Genomic DNA, 14823 nt, shown 5'->3' with positions numbered 1-14823 from the left:
ACTACTAAACACCTCTGCAATTCTCTTGCTTCTTGTCAGATGTTAATGTTCATTTGGGAAACATCGAATCTGTTGATAACAGGCTTCATTTTAGCATGAGCTGATTCAGAAGCCTGCTCTGCATATCTTCCAAGAGAATGCCCGGATCTGGAGATAAATTTTTCTAAGTGTGCTGTAGTAACATGTACTTTCTGAGTAACAGTTAAATCTTTTTGAAGATACTATAATAAAACATCAATCAATTTTTTTAAATAATGCTGTTTATTGTAATGATACCTTTATCAAAAAAGTATAAACTATAGTATAAAATAAATTATAGTGAAATACCCATGTACTGGCGCAGACAATATTATTGAAAGCAAAAAAGTATATTTTATATTCTACCTCCTTATAGTATTCTTGGGTAACCACGTAAGATTGCGTAAATACGTGAATGTCTTCTTCGTAATTGGGATCCAAACTGTTTCCAAATGTTCCGTGGACTACCCGCGGAACTTTCGCAGGGGTTTTAATAGAGGTAGTAGCTCTACAGGCAAAATATTTTCTAACTCATCGCACTGTTCTAGGATCCGTTTTGAAGTATTTCCTTCATAAGTTCCACCATGATATCTTTTTCTTTAACATCCCAAGCTTGAAACCCACATCTCAAACTTGGGCCACAATTTGGCTAGGAATGATGACATTCTTATCTTCAGATTGAATTGTCTTAACAGCATAAAAATCTGAAAGGATCTTGCTCCTCTCGTCTAGTTTTGCCTCCATCAATGATTCAAATTTAATACCGCATTTTCGAAGCCCCTGCAACATCTGCTTATTCATATACTGACTAAGTCTTAGTTTGTTTATTAGAGGCTGGATATTTTCAAATTTTACTTTCTTTTTTTTTTACAGGAAATAATGGTCCTCCTGTAATAAAATTTAATAACTGCTCTTACATATTTGAAAAAGAGCTGATGCTGAAAATATGAAAATTGTTATTTCATATATTATTTATGGTATATTAGATAGGAAACCTAACCTGTTGAAATAATGATCTCTTCTCCAAGGTTTGTCCGTGAAGATGTATAGATGTTTTTAAGCAGAGTTGAAGTAACTTGCTGTTGTACCTTTGATGATCTGCTACTTAGGTGGCTTGAAATATTTACCTTCTCCTGCCCAGGAGAACTTTTGTGGGGTAAACCTTTACCAAAGTTACAAAAGCAGTTAGGGCATAAAATAAGAGGTTTTTCTGACTTTGACTTTTCAATTCTAGCTTTAGTTTTCTCTAGCACCCTATGATCCATAGAACAGACTGTACACTGTATGACACAGTCTCTTCCAGACTTGAAAAACATTAGATCCGCTTGCGTCCAGTTTTCAGTAACATTTATTGGAATAGGATTATTGGAAGCCAGCTTGTACATGTATGATTTGCATGATGAACAAATTCCTTATAATAAAAATAAAGTTATAAATTCAAAAATAACATCTGTTTTTAACAAAGAACATTGTTGTGAGGGAGCTGTAAGACAAGTTTTCTTTTAAAATAATATTTCGTTCAATACATATTAAATTGTCAAAAAAACTGTCAAAGCACAATATTAAATTGATTACAATACTTAACCTATTATATTTAAAGTTTTAATGTAAGTTTTACCTGTTGGATACTCAAACACATGTCTTGAATAGTTGGGATTGATATGTTCTTTGATCAATTTCTCCAGTGTCAGGTTTATCGGTATACAATTTAAATCTTTCAGGTGGCAGCAAGCACAAACCATTCTCTGATTGTCCTCGTGACTTCTCTTATACTTATTCTTTTTAAAGAGTAGGCGTGGCATAACCTTTTGGTTCTTTAAACTAGTTTTGTAGATTTTGTTTTTTTATTTTTGCAGATTATCTATTTAAGACATATAAGTATATATCTTGCTACATATCTAAGTTTCGAAAATGAGCATAAGAAGACAGTAAAAACTTGAATAAGTGTTTATAAAAAATACTATTTTATTGTAATCCATTAAAATATAGATATATGTAAATAATAAAAACGAGAATACATAAAAAATACTACGACTGCAATAGCAGAATCATTATGTTAACATATATACATTTATATATATATATATATATATATATATATATATATATATATATATATATATACATATATATATACATATATATATAATATATATATATATATATATATATATATATATATATATATGTATACATATATATCTATATATATATAAGTATATATATATATATATATATATATATATATATATATATATGTATATATATATGTATATATATATATATATATATATATATATATATATATATATATATATATATATATATATATATAAATATATATATATGACTAGTTATGCAATATAGCTATAAATATTGATATAGAACGGGAATCAGATCTAATTTTTTGGGTTTTTAACTAAAATGTCGTTGTCTGGTTATATTTGACAAATAATAATAATAAACATTGTATCATCAACCATATTGTTGATTTAAATATTAATTAAAGAAGTTAAACTATTAAAAATCTTATAAAAATATTATGAAATTTTTGCAAATTTTCAAACTGAAGTTTCTCAAAAAGGGCCACACATTGGATTAAAGTCAGATCCTCATAATGTATGATATTAGAGACCTAAACCCATTGAAACTTCTGGGGTCATATCATTTTATACCTAAAACCTGTATTTATGAACTGTGTATTATGAGCAGAACTTATTTTTAACAAAAATCAGTATAGTTATGAAATTTACATGTATTTATAGCACTAGTGTTAGTTTTGTTTTTTAAAATAAAATAAATATAATTTGGGCTTTTAAAACGTTTACTTATTGATTGTGTTATTTTTATTTGGTTCTAAAAATTTGGTTCGTTTTATAAAAAAAAATTATGAAATTCTTATGCATAAAACTTAACGGCGAAAGGAGAACCCAAACTTAACAATTATAACTTGAGTTTGAAAGATCTTTTTTTGTATTAACGTCATTTATTAATACAAAAGCACATTAATCAGACAAGTATTTTTTTTTTTAAATCATAGAGCCAGAACTTACCTTTATAGAAAAAAACGATAGTGTTAAAAATTATAAAGTTTTTCACTTTAACAGTCAAAAAATAAATAAAAACTATCAACCTTTTTTTTAACATTTTGGCTTCAACGAAATCTTTGCATACTACTCATAAACTACTTGATCACTTTTAATCGATGTTCAGTCATGTTCTGGAAATCATGTCCAGATCAATTTAAAAAATTAATGATAAAGAAAAAACTTTTGTTAAAAAGCAATTTTGAAACTGAAATGTAAACAAAGTTATATGTAATACGAACATTTTAACGTAATTTGAATTAAATGTATTAATTTTTTTTTATATTTAACATAGTTTGAAAATTTTAGCAGTAAAAAAAAAATTGTAAAACAGTGTTTTAAAAATTTAAAAAGAATTTAAATTAAGTTTCATAAAATACATTTATATTTAATTATATTTAATAATAAATTTAATTTAATTTTAATAAAATAAATTAAAAATTAATTTAAAAAAAACAACAACAGAAAAAAGAAAAAGTTTATTCATCTATCTGTTTTTTTATCTAATTAAAAAATATCCCACAAATGTTTTTTACATCAATTAATTACAGCTTAATGTTTTTCACATAAACTGTTCAAAAAGACTGTATTAATAAACTTAGTTGAAAGTTAGTTTTTGCGTAACATGAATTGAAAATGGAAATGACTTGAAACTTTCCATAAATGTGAAATACCATTATGTAATTTAGTATGTAAAAGTACAGCATTAAAGTCTTAAAGTTTTTTCAAAAATTAACTCTATGTAGTGTGACTGTTGTAATGCTAACTTTTAACCACTTCTGAAGAAAGCAACTTTTTCAGACTTAATGCAGTGAACAGCATAGTAAAAAAAAATCATTTGGTGTGTGTATTTAGTACATGTTGCGGGCCTTGTTATGAGATTTTGTTGCGTAATGGAAAAGCATAATGCAAATAAATGTAACTTTACATAATAAAGATATTTACATTGTTAAAAGTTTAAAATACCTCATTGTAATTAAATTTAAAACCACATTAAAAATTGTTGTAAGTCTTTATCTTTATGAAATATCTTTAAGTTAAAGAATATTGTTATAAAAAAGTTATAAATATAATTTAAATGATGTTTAAAAAAAAAGTCATTTCCTTATTTTAAAATGTTATACTTATTAAAACTTTTCTTTCTTTCTTTAAAACATTCGTTTTATGGTTGTTGTTTTTTTATGAGGGAACACTTGTTTATGGTTGAATTTCTTAAAGGGATTTAAATATACTTACCGCAGTTTTTTAAACGGTTTACACAACTATACAATTAGATTGGGTTTTCCCCTTTATAAAAAAACGTTTGCGCTACCCAAAATATTTTAGTTCAACTGCCTTTTGACAAAAGAAAAATTAATTGTAATTAAACGAAGTAATTAAACAAAATTAAACAAAATTAATTAAAACAAATTTAATTAAAACAAAGTTAATTAAAACAAAATTAAATGAAATTAAACGTAATTAAACGAAACATAGTTAAATGTAGTTAAACAAAGGTTATTGCTTTTCTGCTTTTTTTTTATTTCCACTAAAATATTTCGTTTTCATTTACCCTGAAACCTAATGTATTTCACTATTTCTTACTGAATCCAAAAAAGAATTATAGTATTTTTGGTTTTAAGATGTTATTAGCAGAACTTGTTTTTAACAAATATCAGTATATTTTTGAAACTTATGTATCTTATATTTATAGCACTAGTATTAGTTTTGTTTTTTAAATAAAATAAATATAAATTAGGCTTTTAAAGCGTTTACTTATTGATCGTGTTATTTTTATTCGGTTATAGAAATTTTGGTTCGTTTTATAAAAAAAATAATGAAATTCTTTGAGATAAAAATTTAATGACAAAGGGAAAACCCAAACTTAACATTTATAACTCGAAGTTGATAGAACTTTTTTGTATTAACGTCATTTATTAACTACATAAGTGCATTAATTAGACCAGTATTTTTTAAATTGCAGAGCGATTTTTTACAATTTGGCTTTAACAATACTTTAACATAGTTTGAAAATTTTAGCAGTAAAAAAAAATTGTAAAACTCAAGTAATAATAGTAAACTAATGTACTGTATAACTAAAGTAATGATAGTAAACTAAAGTACTGTAAAACTAAAGTGATGATAGTAAACTAAAGTACTGTAAAACTCAAGTAATGATTGTAAACTCAAGTAATGATAGTGAACTAAAGTACTGTAAAACTAAAGTGATGATAGTAAACTAAAGTACTGTAAAACTCAAGTAATGATTGTAAACTCAAGTAATGATAGTGAACTAAAGTACTGTAAAACTAAAGTGATGATAGTAAACTAAAGTACTGTAAAACTAAAGTAATGATAGTAAACTAAAGTACTGTAAAACTAAAGTAATGATAGTGAACTAAAGTAATAGGTTGGCGGAAAAGTTCTCGCGCATTTTTGTTCATAAGACTAACTTATTAATTTATGCATAAAATTTATTCAAACAAAAAACAAAAAGCAACTAGTAGTCAAAGTAGTCGCCTTCCGATTCGAATACATAAAATTTATTCAAACAAAAAGCAACTAGTAGTCGAAGTAGTCACCTTCCGAATCGATGCAATTCAACCACATATCCAGCAATATGTAGATTTCAAAACGGTAAAACTCTTGGCGCTTTGAATCAAAGAAATTCTGTAGATTTTCCTCAATTTCATCAATATTTCGGAACTTCTTGCCTCTCAAAAAATGCTCCATTGATCTGAATAAGTGATAGTCACTCGGTGCCAAGTGCGGACTGTACGGCGGGTGCTCCAAAACCTCCCAACCGATGTCTTCCAACCAATTCTTTGTGATCTGTGCTGTGTGAGGCTTTGTGTTGTCGTGCAAAAAAATGACCGGAATTCGACAATTTTGCAACTTCTGTTTGACTCGATCCAAGATCTGGCAATAAAGAGCGGCCGTCATTGATTACCCCTTCTCAAGCAACTCCCAGTAAACAATGCCTCGATGATGCCAAAAAGTGATCAGCATTCGCTTCTCTTTTCGAAAATCCTTTACTGGAGTGGAGGAAGATGGTTGACCTGGTGATCGCCATTTATTGCCCCGGTGTGGATTGTCAATGGCCACCAATTTGTGACAAATTGTGACATTCATCACAAGTCACAATTTGTTCCAAGTCCAGCTGGTTATTGCTGTAACGTTCAAACAATCGATTGCACGCATAGAAGCGTTTCTTCTTTTGAGCATCAGTCAACTCGTACGGAACCCAGTTGGACTTCAAGCATTTCTTTCCGGCCTTGTGCAAAATGTCCTCAATTGTTGAGTGGTGACAATCAAACTCGTCGGCCAACATTTGGCAACTTATTGACAGATCTTCTTCAATTTTGTTGATGACTGCTTGGCGATTGACTTCGTTTTGATGCCCAGACCTCGGCATGTTGGTTAATCGGTCTTCTCATTGGAATATCTTAAACCAGTCTTGTGCTGTGCGAATTGGCATTGTTCCGTCTCCATAGGCCTCACAAATGTTTTGGGCAGCTTCAGAAGCATTCAAATTAACTTGCAGCAAACGTTTTTCTTCTCGACTAAGTTCCATCTCGAGACAACTAAAGACACATTATATATCAATAGATGTGCAAGAAATAGGGCTATCAGATGGTTAAAAAAAAAATCAAAAAATATTTTAAGAAACAAGTTACAGGCCAATACGCGATAACTTTTCCGCCAATCTATTACTGTAAAACTCAAGTAATGATGGCAAACTAAAGTACTGTAAAACTAAAGTAATGATAGTAAACTAAGTAATTATAAAGTAATAAACTAAATAAATAAATAATGAAAAGCGTTTTAAAATTTTTAAAAGAATTTTAATCAAATTTAATAAAATAAATTTATATTTAATTTTATTTAATAATAAATTTAATTTAAATTTAATAAAATAAATTGAAAATATATTTTTTCATAGAAATGAAAAATAGAAAAAAGTTTATTCATTTATCTGTTTTTTTATCTTATAAAAAAATTTAATTACAATTAATTACAGCGTAATGTTTTCTGCATAAAATGTTCTAAAAAACCATATAAATAAACTAATTGAAGTAGATATTATTATCATGATGAGTTCTTTTAATGCTAATTTAAAAAATAAAACTGCTTGTTTCTCTCAGAGCTCATGTTCAGCAACTAAAAGCTATTTTTTGTAAGCAAGATGAATTTATTGCTGTTGATGAAGAAGAATCTATAAACAACAGTGTTTCAAATTGGACAAGAGACATTTTATTTTCGGCAAATATAAATATCTCACAATTTTATCAAGGATTATCTTGTTAATGAGACTATATAGATAACTGTGAAAGAGGAACTGAAAAGCATCAAACTCTTGGCTATTACTTATTCAAAGAAAATTATGTAAAAATGAATGGCATGTTCCAGGTGAATGAAACTGAAGCGATTTTATTTTCAAACTTAAATTTTGAAAAACTTCATGCTTATAAAGACAAAAAAATTACTCAAAAAAGATTTTAATTTCAGAAGCCTGTAAGTATTGTTTTGCAACTTTATATGCAGTTTGCAGGGCTCAAAATAACGAACTTTTTTGTTCCGGACATTTTGTCTGATAAACAGTCAAGTTTGGGGGGAATGGCAGATAAAACCTAAGGAAATGTGATTGAATGCCATTCCTAACCACACTTAAAGTATTTTATTTTTTCAACTTGACCAAGACATTTGTTTTGACAACTTAAGGCGTTTCAAAATTGCGCTTTAAAAAAGAAGAATATTTAAAAGATAACTTATCTAAAAAAAGAAAATCCTAAAGAAAAAGAAAATATCTAAACTCAAAAAACTAAAATAAAAACTAAAAAAGAAAAATATATTTATATTACATTTTTTTATAAGTACTATACATACGAAATGCTTTGTAAATTGTTATAAGTATATTAATTATATAAATTATTATGTTTACTTATTACTTCATTAAATAAAGTAACAAATCAATTTTAATGGTTGTTTACAATAAACCCATTTTATTTAAATTATCAAAGAATGTTATACCTAATTACATTTATATAAATATATATTTTTAAATAAATCTTTTCAAACTTTTTCTATGATTACTTTTATAAACACTTTTAATAGGGTAATTCCATGTCAAATCATCCAAAAAAATCAAAAAATGTCACCCTATGTTTGGGATTTTGCTAATTTTTTTATATGTTATATGGTTTATGAAAATTAAGAAAATTTGAAATTTGGAACCTCCAACCCCTTACGGTTCTTGAGATATTCAGGTTTCAATTTTCTTATTTATGCTGACTCAGCATTTTTTGCAAAATGTATTTTTGTCATTAAATAGCAATAATTAATGGACGAAATAAGGTATCATTCTGAAATTTGGTACATAGACAATCTTCCATATGGCGGATACAAATATTAGATTAAAAAAATTTTTAGACCACGTTAAGTACATGTAAATTGAATAATAATGGCATTTATTTTGGGGTATTTTGACGGTCAAATTTGTGATGTCACCTTGATAATTTTTTTTTAGGCATTACTATAACTTACAATATAGGTATCAAACTTCACTATTAATTAAAAATATATTATTGCATTTTTTGACTTTTCTAAATTCAGCCTTTTAAGTAAAGCTTATATAAATGCTGAGTCAGCATAAAATTTATTCTAACTTAATTATAAAAAAATTAGCTATATCTTAATTTCTGGTTGTAAAAAGTCATTTTCAAAGTCATTTTGAAGGCAATAATAGATGTATATAAATATAAATTCTAAATTTTTTGTACCTGGGGTAAGCCCTCCCGCCCTCCCAAAAAAAACGAAAATATTCCTAATTTTGTAAAAAGTTATTTTTAAAGTCATTTTGAGAGCAATGATAAATTTTTACGTATTTATAAATATTTAGTGGGGTAGGCTTCCCCCTCACCCGCCCTACCACGAAAAATATATATATATTTTGCTAATTTTGTTATACCAATAAAATAAGGATTGCTTTCTTAAAATTTTTCCATCAAGCTTTTGGATGCCAGCTAGGTTGGGGGTCGCAATTAGGCATATTACCAAATCTTTCCAAAAATGTTTTAATGAAAATATATAAAGACAAGTTATCAAGAGATTTTTATTTGTGTGGCCAAATTGTGCTAATTACACATACAATTATATTGTAACTATATTTAAAAAAATTATATACAAGTATAAAAATAATGACGCAATAGAAACTTTTTCTAAAAATCTTGATTATTTTGTTCAATAATTTTTTCCAACTCAATTTCTGAAATTTTGTATACACGACCATTTGTTGTAGATGGCGGATCAATGGTACATAAAATATGATTTGATGGGACCCAACACATATCTTCTCGTGCAGGCCAAGAAAAACTTGGACTGGGACCATGTGGGTGCATAAATTGAATTTTATAATCTCCTTCTCCTTCATCTTTTTTGTTTATAATTCCAATCCACCAAAAGCTGTCATACATGCAAGCTACATAGTCCATATGATTATAAATAACTTGCTGCACAACCAGCTCATTTGGTATCTGCACAAGCTTAAATGTCTGAACATCAGTTTGTTGACTCATCCTTTTAAAAGAAATTGTATATTTATCAATTGGTATAAAATGGTGAAAGGATCTTGTTCCTTGCAAGGTTCTTCCCATAGTTAACCTTGGTTGCAATGATGATCGTACTTCATTTATTTCTATTTTATAAACTAAAATAAATTGAATGTTTTTTATATTGGTTACACAAAATTCAAACATCTTATCTACCTCTAAAATCTGTCCAGTAACTGTTCTTTTTAAACTAGCTTGTGCAGTTAATCGTTTTACTGTGCCGCCAATGCCATCACAAGCAGATTTGGCTAGTAGCAAAAAAAACCCATTCAGCATCAATATCAAAGTCTTCTTTGTGATGACAAAGATTAATAAAGTTTTTAAAGTTTTTATATTGTGCTGCACATCCATCAGTGAAGTATTTAATATTACTAATCTGTAGAATGTTTGCCTTAATGTAATTGGTAATGAGCTGTTGTATTATATATACAAAGTATACATCATGCTCAGCGTCATCAGAAAGGATGCAAAATGACTTTAATAGTAGTTTATCATTTGATTTATAGTAAATAATAATAGGGTGAAGTGTACATTTTGGTTTATTCCAATGGTAACTTTGCACCTCATCCTGAACAATAAATTGGAAGTTCTCTGCAAAGTCACCCAATACTATACACTCATTTTGATTTAATAACTCTTTACAGTCTTTGAGGTACTTGGCTTGACTTTTAGCTATAAGTGAATGAGATGTTAATTTATCTATTTTATTGCATATAAGGTCGATAACATCTTCAATATTAATTTTTTGATTGATCAGCGTAGTTCTATCTTTATGCTGCCATTGGTTAATTGTCATTTCTTTATCGCTGTTGTCAAACTTTGCTGTTAAGAATTCTTTTAAAGCAGCAATACCAGGGCATAACGGACATCGATGTAACATGCACTCTACATTATCCCTATTGCAAACAATCATTTCCATCAAATCTCTATAGTCTTTGTCAATTTTAAGAGCATCAGTTAACAACTTAACATTCTGATCATAGGTACAGACACAAACACAGTGGGTGCCAGACGAGTTTGTGGTTATACACCATCTAGGGCGAAGGCTGCAAAACTTAGAAAATCCGACGTTTAAGTTAGAATGTTGGAATTTAAATGCTACATATAGTTCCTTTAAATTAATCAATAATAGTCTTATTTGCATGTGTTGCCTGTACCCTATACTCACAAAATCTTTTTTTCCAGGCAGCATTCGTGTGTACTCGTCACTTTGATAAAAGCTATGAACAAGATCAATGGTTGCGTGGGAAAGCGACTTTCCTTTTTTTGATGATGGTTTATGCAAAATTCCATGTTTTTTTTCAGCTTTTCTAGCTTCTCGTACTAGGTAATTAGATACATTAAAAAATTCTGCAGACTTTGCGAGTGACCATGATTCTGGAGTTAGTGTTAATATCTGAATTTTTGCGGAGTATGATGTCACATTTTTTATCTTATCTTTCAATTCATTTAAAAGTGAGTATAGATCGTCAATTTGGTTATCAATTGAAGAACTTAATGGTGTACAAGATGGTGTCAATGTAATCATAGGATCAATATCATAAACTTTTTTTATTTTGTTTGCTGTTGCTCCAGTTATTTGATCAAATTTTCTTTTGGCAGCTGGTAATCGTTGGTGTTTTGGAATTGATTTAAGCTTAATAGGTGACACACCTATAGATCCAAGACTTTCATTGAGAGATGAACGTTGTTCTTGTTCAGGCTCAATCCTACTATAGCATTGATCAATTGATTTTGATTCTTTATTTATACAATGTACCCTTTTGTAACAACTACTGCATAATTTCCACCCAGGTACAGCAGCAATGTCTTGTGTTTTTAGAGTTATTGCCATTGATAGCGATATCTTCACATTTTCTATGAAAAAAAGGAAACAATCATTTCTAAAAACTAATATCAACTCACCATCATTGTAAAGAACAAATGAGTGTAATTGTTACTTTATAAATGTACTTAATTTTTTTTAAATTTATTTAATTACTATTTTAATCAAAATAATAAACTGTTTCATCAAAATAGTATAAAAATTACCTTTCACATTTTTCTTTCGATTTCCATGTTTTTTATATAGATTACAGCATTTCTGAAATTTTCTTTCAAATGCAGCTCCAAAGTATTCTCTATGATAATAGCAAACTGTTGTAAACAATTTTTCACAATCAAATAAACCAGCTCTCCATAATCTTGTTTTTCAACACTTGAAAACGCTGATAGATCTAAAAGACCTTGTCTTCTTGTTAAACCTTGCTTGTGGCAATCAACATTACATTCTAATCCTATAGAACACTTTTCCATAATTTAAACTTTTTAATCTATTCATCTATAAAAATCTGATTTTGAAAAATTTTACTAAATAAATTTTTTTAGAAATACCATTCACATTATTTAGTTTATGGATAACTATTTATACAAATTATTTGTTAGGATGTGTCTATGACTTCCTTATACTATGACTTATTTATACAAATTATTTATACAAATATTCCTTATTCCTATGACTTATTTATACAAATTATTTGTTAGGATGTGTCTAAGTTATATGACTTCCTTATATATATATGATTAAAAGGTAATTAAATTTTATTTTATTTACCAATCATTTAGTATAATTTATAACATTCATTAATTAGTTAAGTAGATATAAAATTGCTGCAAAGTAATAGGAAACTAATATTTACAACACGAAATTTTTGTTTAACCTTGCTTGTGGCAGTCAACATTACATTCTAATCCAATAGAACACTTTTCCATCATTTAAAGTTTTTAATCTATTCGAAAAATCTGATTTTTATATATTTTACTAAATAAATTTATTTAGAAATACCATGAACATTATTTGGTTTATAGAAAACTCTTATTACAAATTATTTGTTAGGATGTGTCATATTATATGACTTCCTTATATATATGATTAAAAGGTAATTAAATTTTATTTTATTTACCAATCATATAGTATCATTCATAACATTCTTTAATTAGTTAAGCAAATATAAAATTCCTGCAAAGTAACAGTAAACTAATATTTACAGAATGAAGTCTAAACAGAAGCAATAAAATAAAAATGGGCGAGGGGGAAGGGAAGCCTCCCTCAGGTACCAAATATTTATAAATACGTATACATTTATCATTGCCCTCAAAATGACTTAAAAAAAACTTTTTACAAAATTAGGAAAATTTTCGTTTTTTTTGGGAGGGCGGGGGGGCCTACCCCAGGTACGAAAAATTTAGAATTTATATTTATATACATCTATTATTGCCTTCAAAATGACTTTGAAAATGACTTTTTACAACCAGAAATTAAGATATAGCTAATTTTTTTATAATTAAGTTAGCAATAAATTTTATGCTGACTCAGCATTTATATAAGCTTTACTTAAAAGGCTGAATTTAGAAAAGTCAAAAAATGCAATAATATATTTTTAATTAATAGTAAAGTTTGATACCTATATTGTAAGTTATAGTAATGCCTAAAAAAAATTATCAAGGTGACATCACAAATTTGACCGTCAAAATACCCCAAAATAAATGCCATTATTATTCAATTTACATGTACTTAACGTGGTCTAAAAATTTTTTTAATCTAATATTTGTATCCGCCATATGGAAGATTGTCTATGTACCAAATTTCAGAATGATACCTTATTTCGTCCATTAATTATTGCTATTTAATGACAAAAATACATTTTGCAAAAAATGCTGAGTCAGCATAAATAAGAAAATTGAAACCAAATTTCAAATTTTCCTAATTTTTATAAACCCTATAACATATAAAAAAATTAGCAAAATCCCAAACATGGGGTGACATGACCTGGATGATTTGACATGGAATTACCCAATAGCAAAAAACTTTAGCAGGAAAACAAACGCTATGTAACATAACTCAAATTTAATAGAGTAATAAAAAGTACTGGTTTCTATAAGCATTAAAAAAATTTTATACATTTAATATTATGTTAAAGTTTTTATAAAATATATTTAAAAGCTAAAATATTCGCTTGAAATTTATAAAAACCATCGGACAAAAAATAAAGCCTTCCTAATGACATTGTATCAGCGTTATCTCTAAAAATGTTTAAGCTGCTTCTAGACTATCATCTAAAAAATGAATGGCTTCTCTATGACTAATCCACATTTTATTTTCTATTAGTTATACAAACTCTGTAATTGTCAAGTATTATATAACTAGGTTGACAGGTAGTTAATGCCTACACAATTTATTGTAAAACCTTAATTAAAAAAAAAAAAAAATTGAAAACTTTTTAAAAATAAAGTTTTAAAATGTAAAATTTAACAAACTATTTTACTTATTTTATTTTTTCGCCAAAATTATTTATTCATAAATTATTTATTTTATACAATTATTTATTCTAGACACAAAAGAACTTTATAATACAAAAAACTTTTTATTGTTACGTTTTTAACTTAGTATGTAAAATAGAGTTTATTCAAAGCAAAAATAATAGATACAAGTAGTAAAAATTTTATTTAATAAATCAAATAAAATCTTTTTTTTATCAACAGTTATAAAAATTTGTTCATTTAAATTTGAATTACACTGAAAAGAATGCTCAAATTAATGAAACTTCAATTTATACCAAAAATTAAATAACAGAAAGTCATAAATGTTTTAGCTACTGTAAATTTTCACACATTGGTGGAATATGCTGACAATATTACAAAAGAATCGTTTACATCTGCTTTTTTTTAACAAAAAATACATTTTTAAAGGGGGGATTTAATATAATTATTTTTTGAGCTCACTTATTTTTATAGTTTTTTAGGAGAAACTTATTTTCATTACTGCATTTGGAAATCAATTCTGATTTTTCGTTTAATAAACATTCTTGCATGTGTAATTGTTTCAAATTTTTCTTGTAGGCATGATATGCATTTTTTAGAAATATTATTATAGATGATTTGCAAATGTTTACATTCTCCTTTTCAAAAAGACATGCATGTATACTTGTAGGCAGAAAAAACAAATAATCTGAAATTTTCCCGCAAAAAATTGTTGTGTCATTAGATACTCAATAAGATGTGAAAGCTAATGTAGATTTAAAATTTCAAAAAATTTTACATAGCCCTTTACTTTTACTCAAAAACATAAGCTTGCTTCATAAGTGCCCTCATTG

General features: G+C 27.2%; 3 protein-coding genes across 3 annotated transcripts in view; 1 reads left to right on the top strand and 2 right to left on the bottom strand.

The window, feature by feature from the left end:
* Window positions 1–14823, top strand: part of LOC100208608 (WD repeat-containing protein 7) — a 104750-nt gene that overhangs the window by 3113 nt on the left and 86814 nt on the right. The gene's annotated exons all lie outside the window — the stretch shown is intronic.
* Window positions 743–1916, bottom strand: LOC136083700 (uncharacterized). The gene is made up of 3 exons (XM_065803293.1): window positions 1637–1916; window positions 1019–1429; window positions 743–906 (listed from the first exon to the last, which is right to left on the bottom strand). Exons 1-3 carry the CDS (start codon window positions 1818–1820, stop codon window positions 863–865), a joined length of 639 nt encoding a protein of 212 aa, XP_065659365.1. The 5' UTR covers window positions 1821–1916; the 3' UTR covers window positions 743–862.
* LOC136083698 (uncharacterized) lies at window positions 8873–13939 on the bottom strand. Its single transcript, XM_065803292.1, has 2 exons — window positions 13418–13939; window positions 8873–12221 (listed from the first exon to the last, which is right to left on the bottom strand). The coding sequence occupies exon 2, from the start codon at window positions 11523–11525 to the stop codon at window positions 9924–9926; it is 1602 nt and encodes a 533-aa protein (XP_065659364.1). The 5' UTR covers window positions 11526–12221; window positions 13418–13939; the 3' UTR covers window positions 8873–9923.

The sequence above is a fragment of the Hydra vulgaris genome, chromosome 08 (assembly GCF_038396675.1).
Source record: "Hydra vulgaris chromosome 08, alternate assembly HydraT2T_AEP".
Lineage (NCBI taxonomy): Eukaryota > Metazoa > Cnidaria > Hydrozoa > Anthoathecata > Hydridae > Hydra > Hydra vulgaris.
Note: the sequence above shows the minus strand (reverse complement) of the source record. Positions and strands in the feature narration are given on the sequence as shown.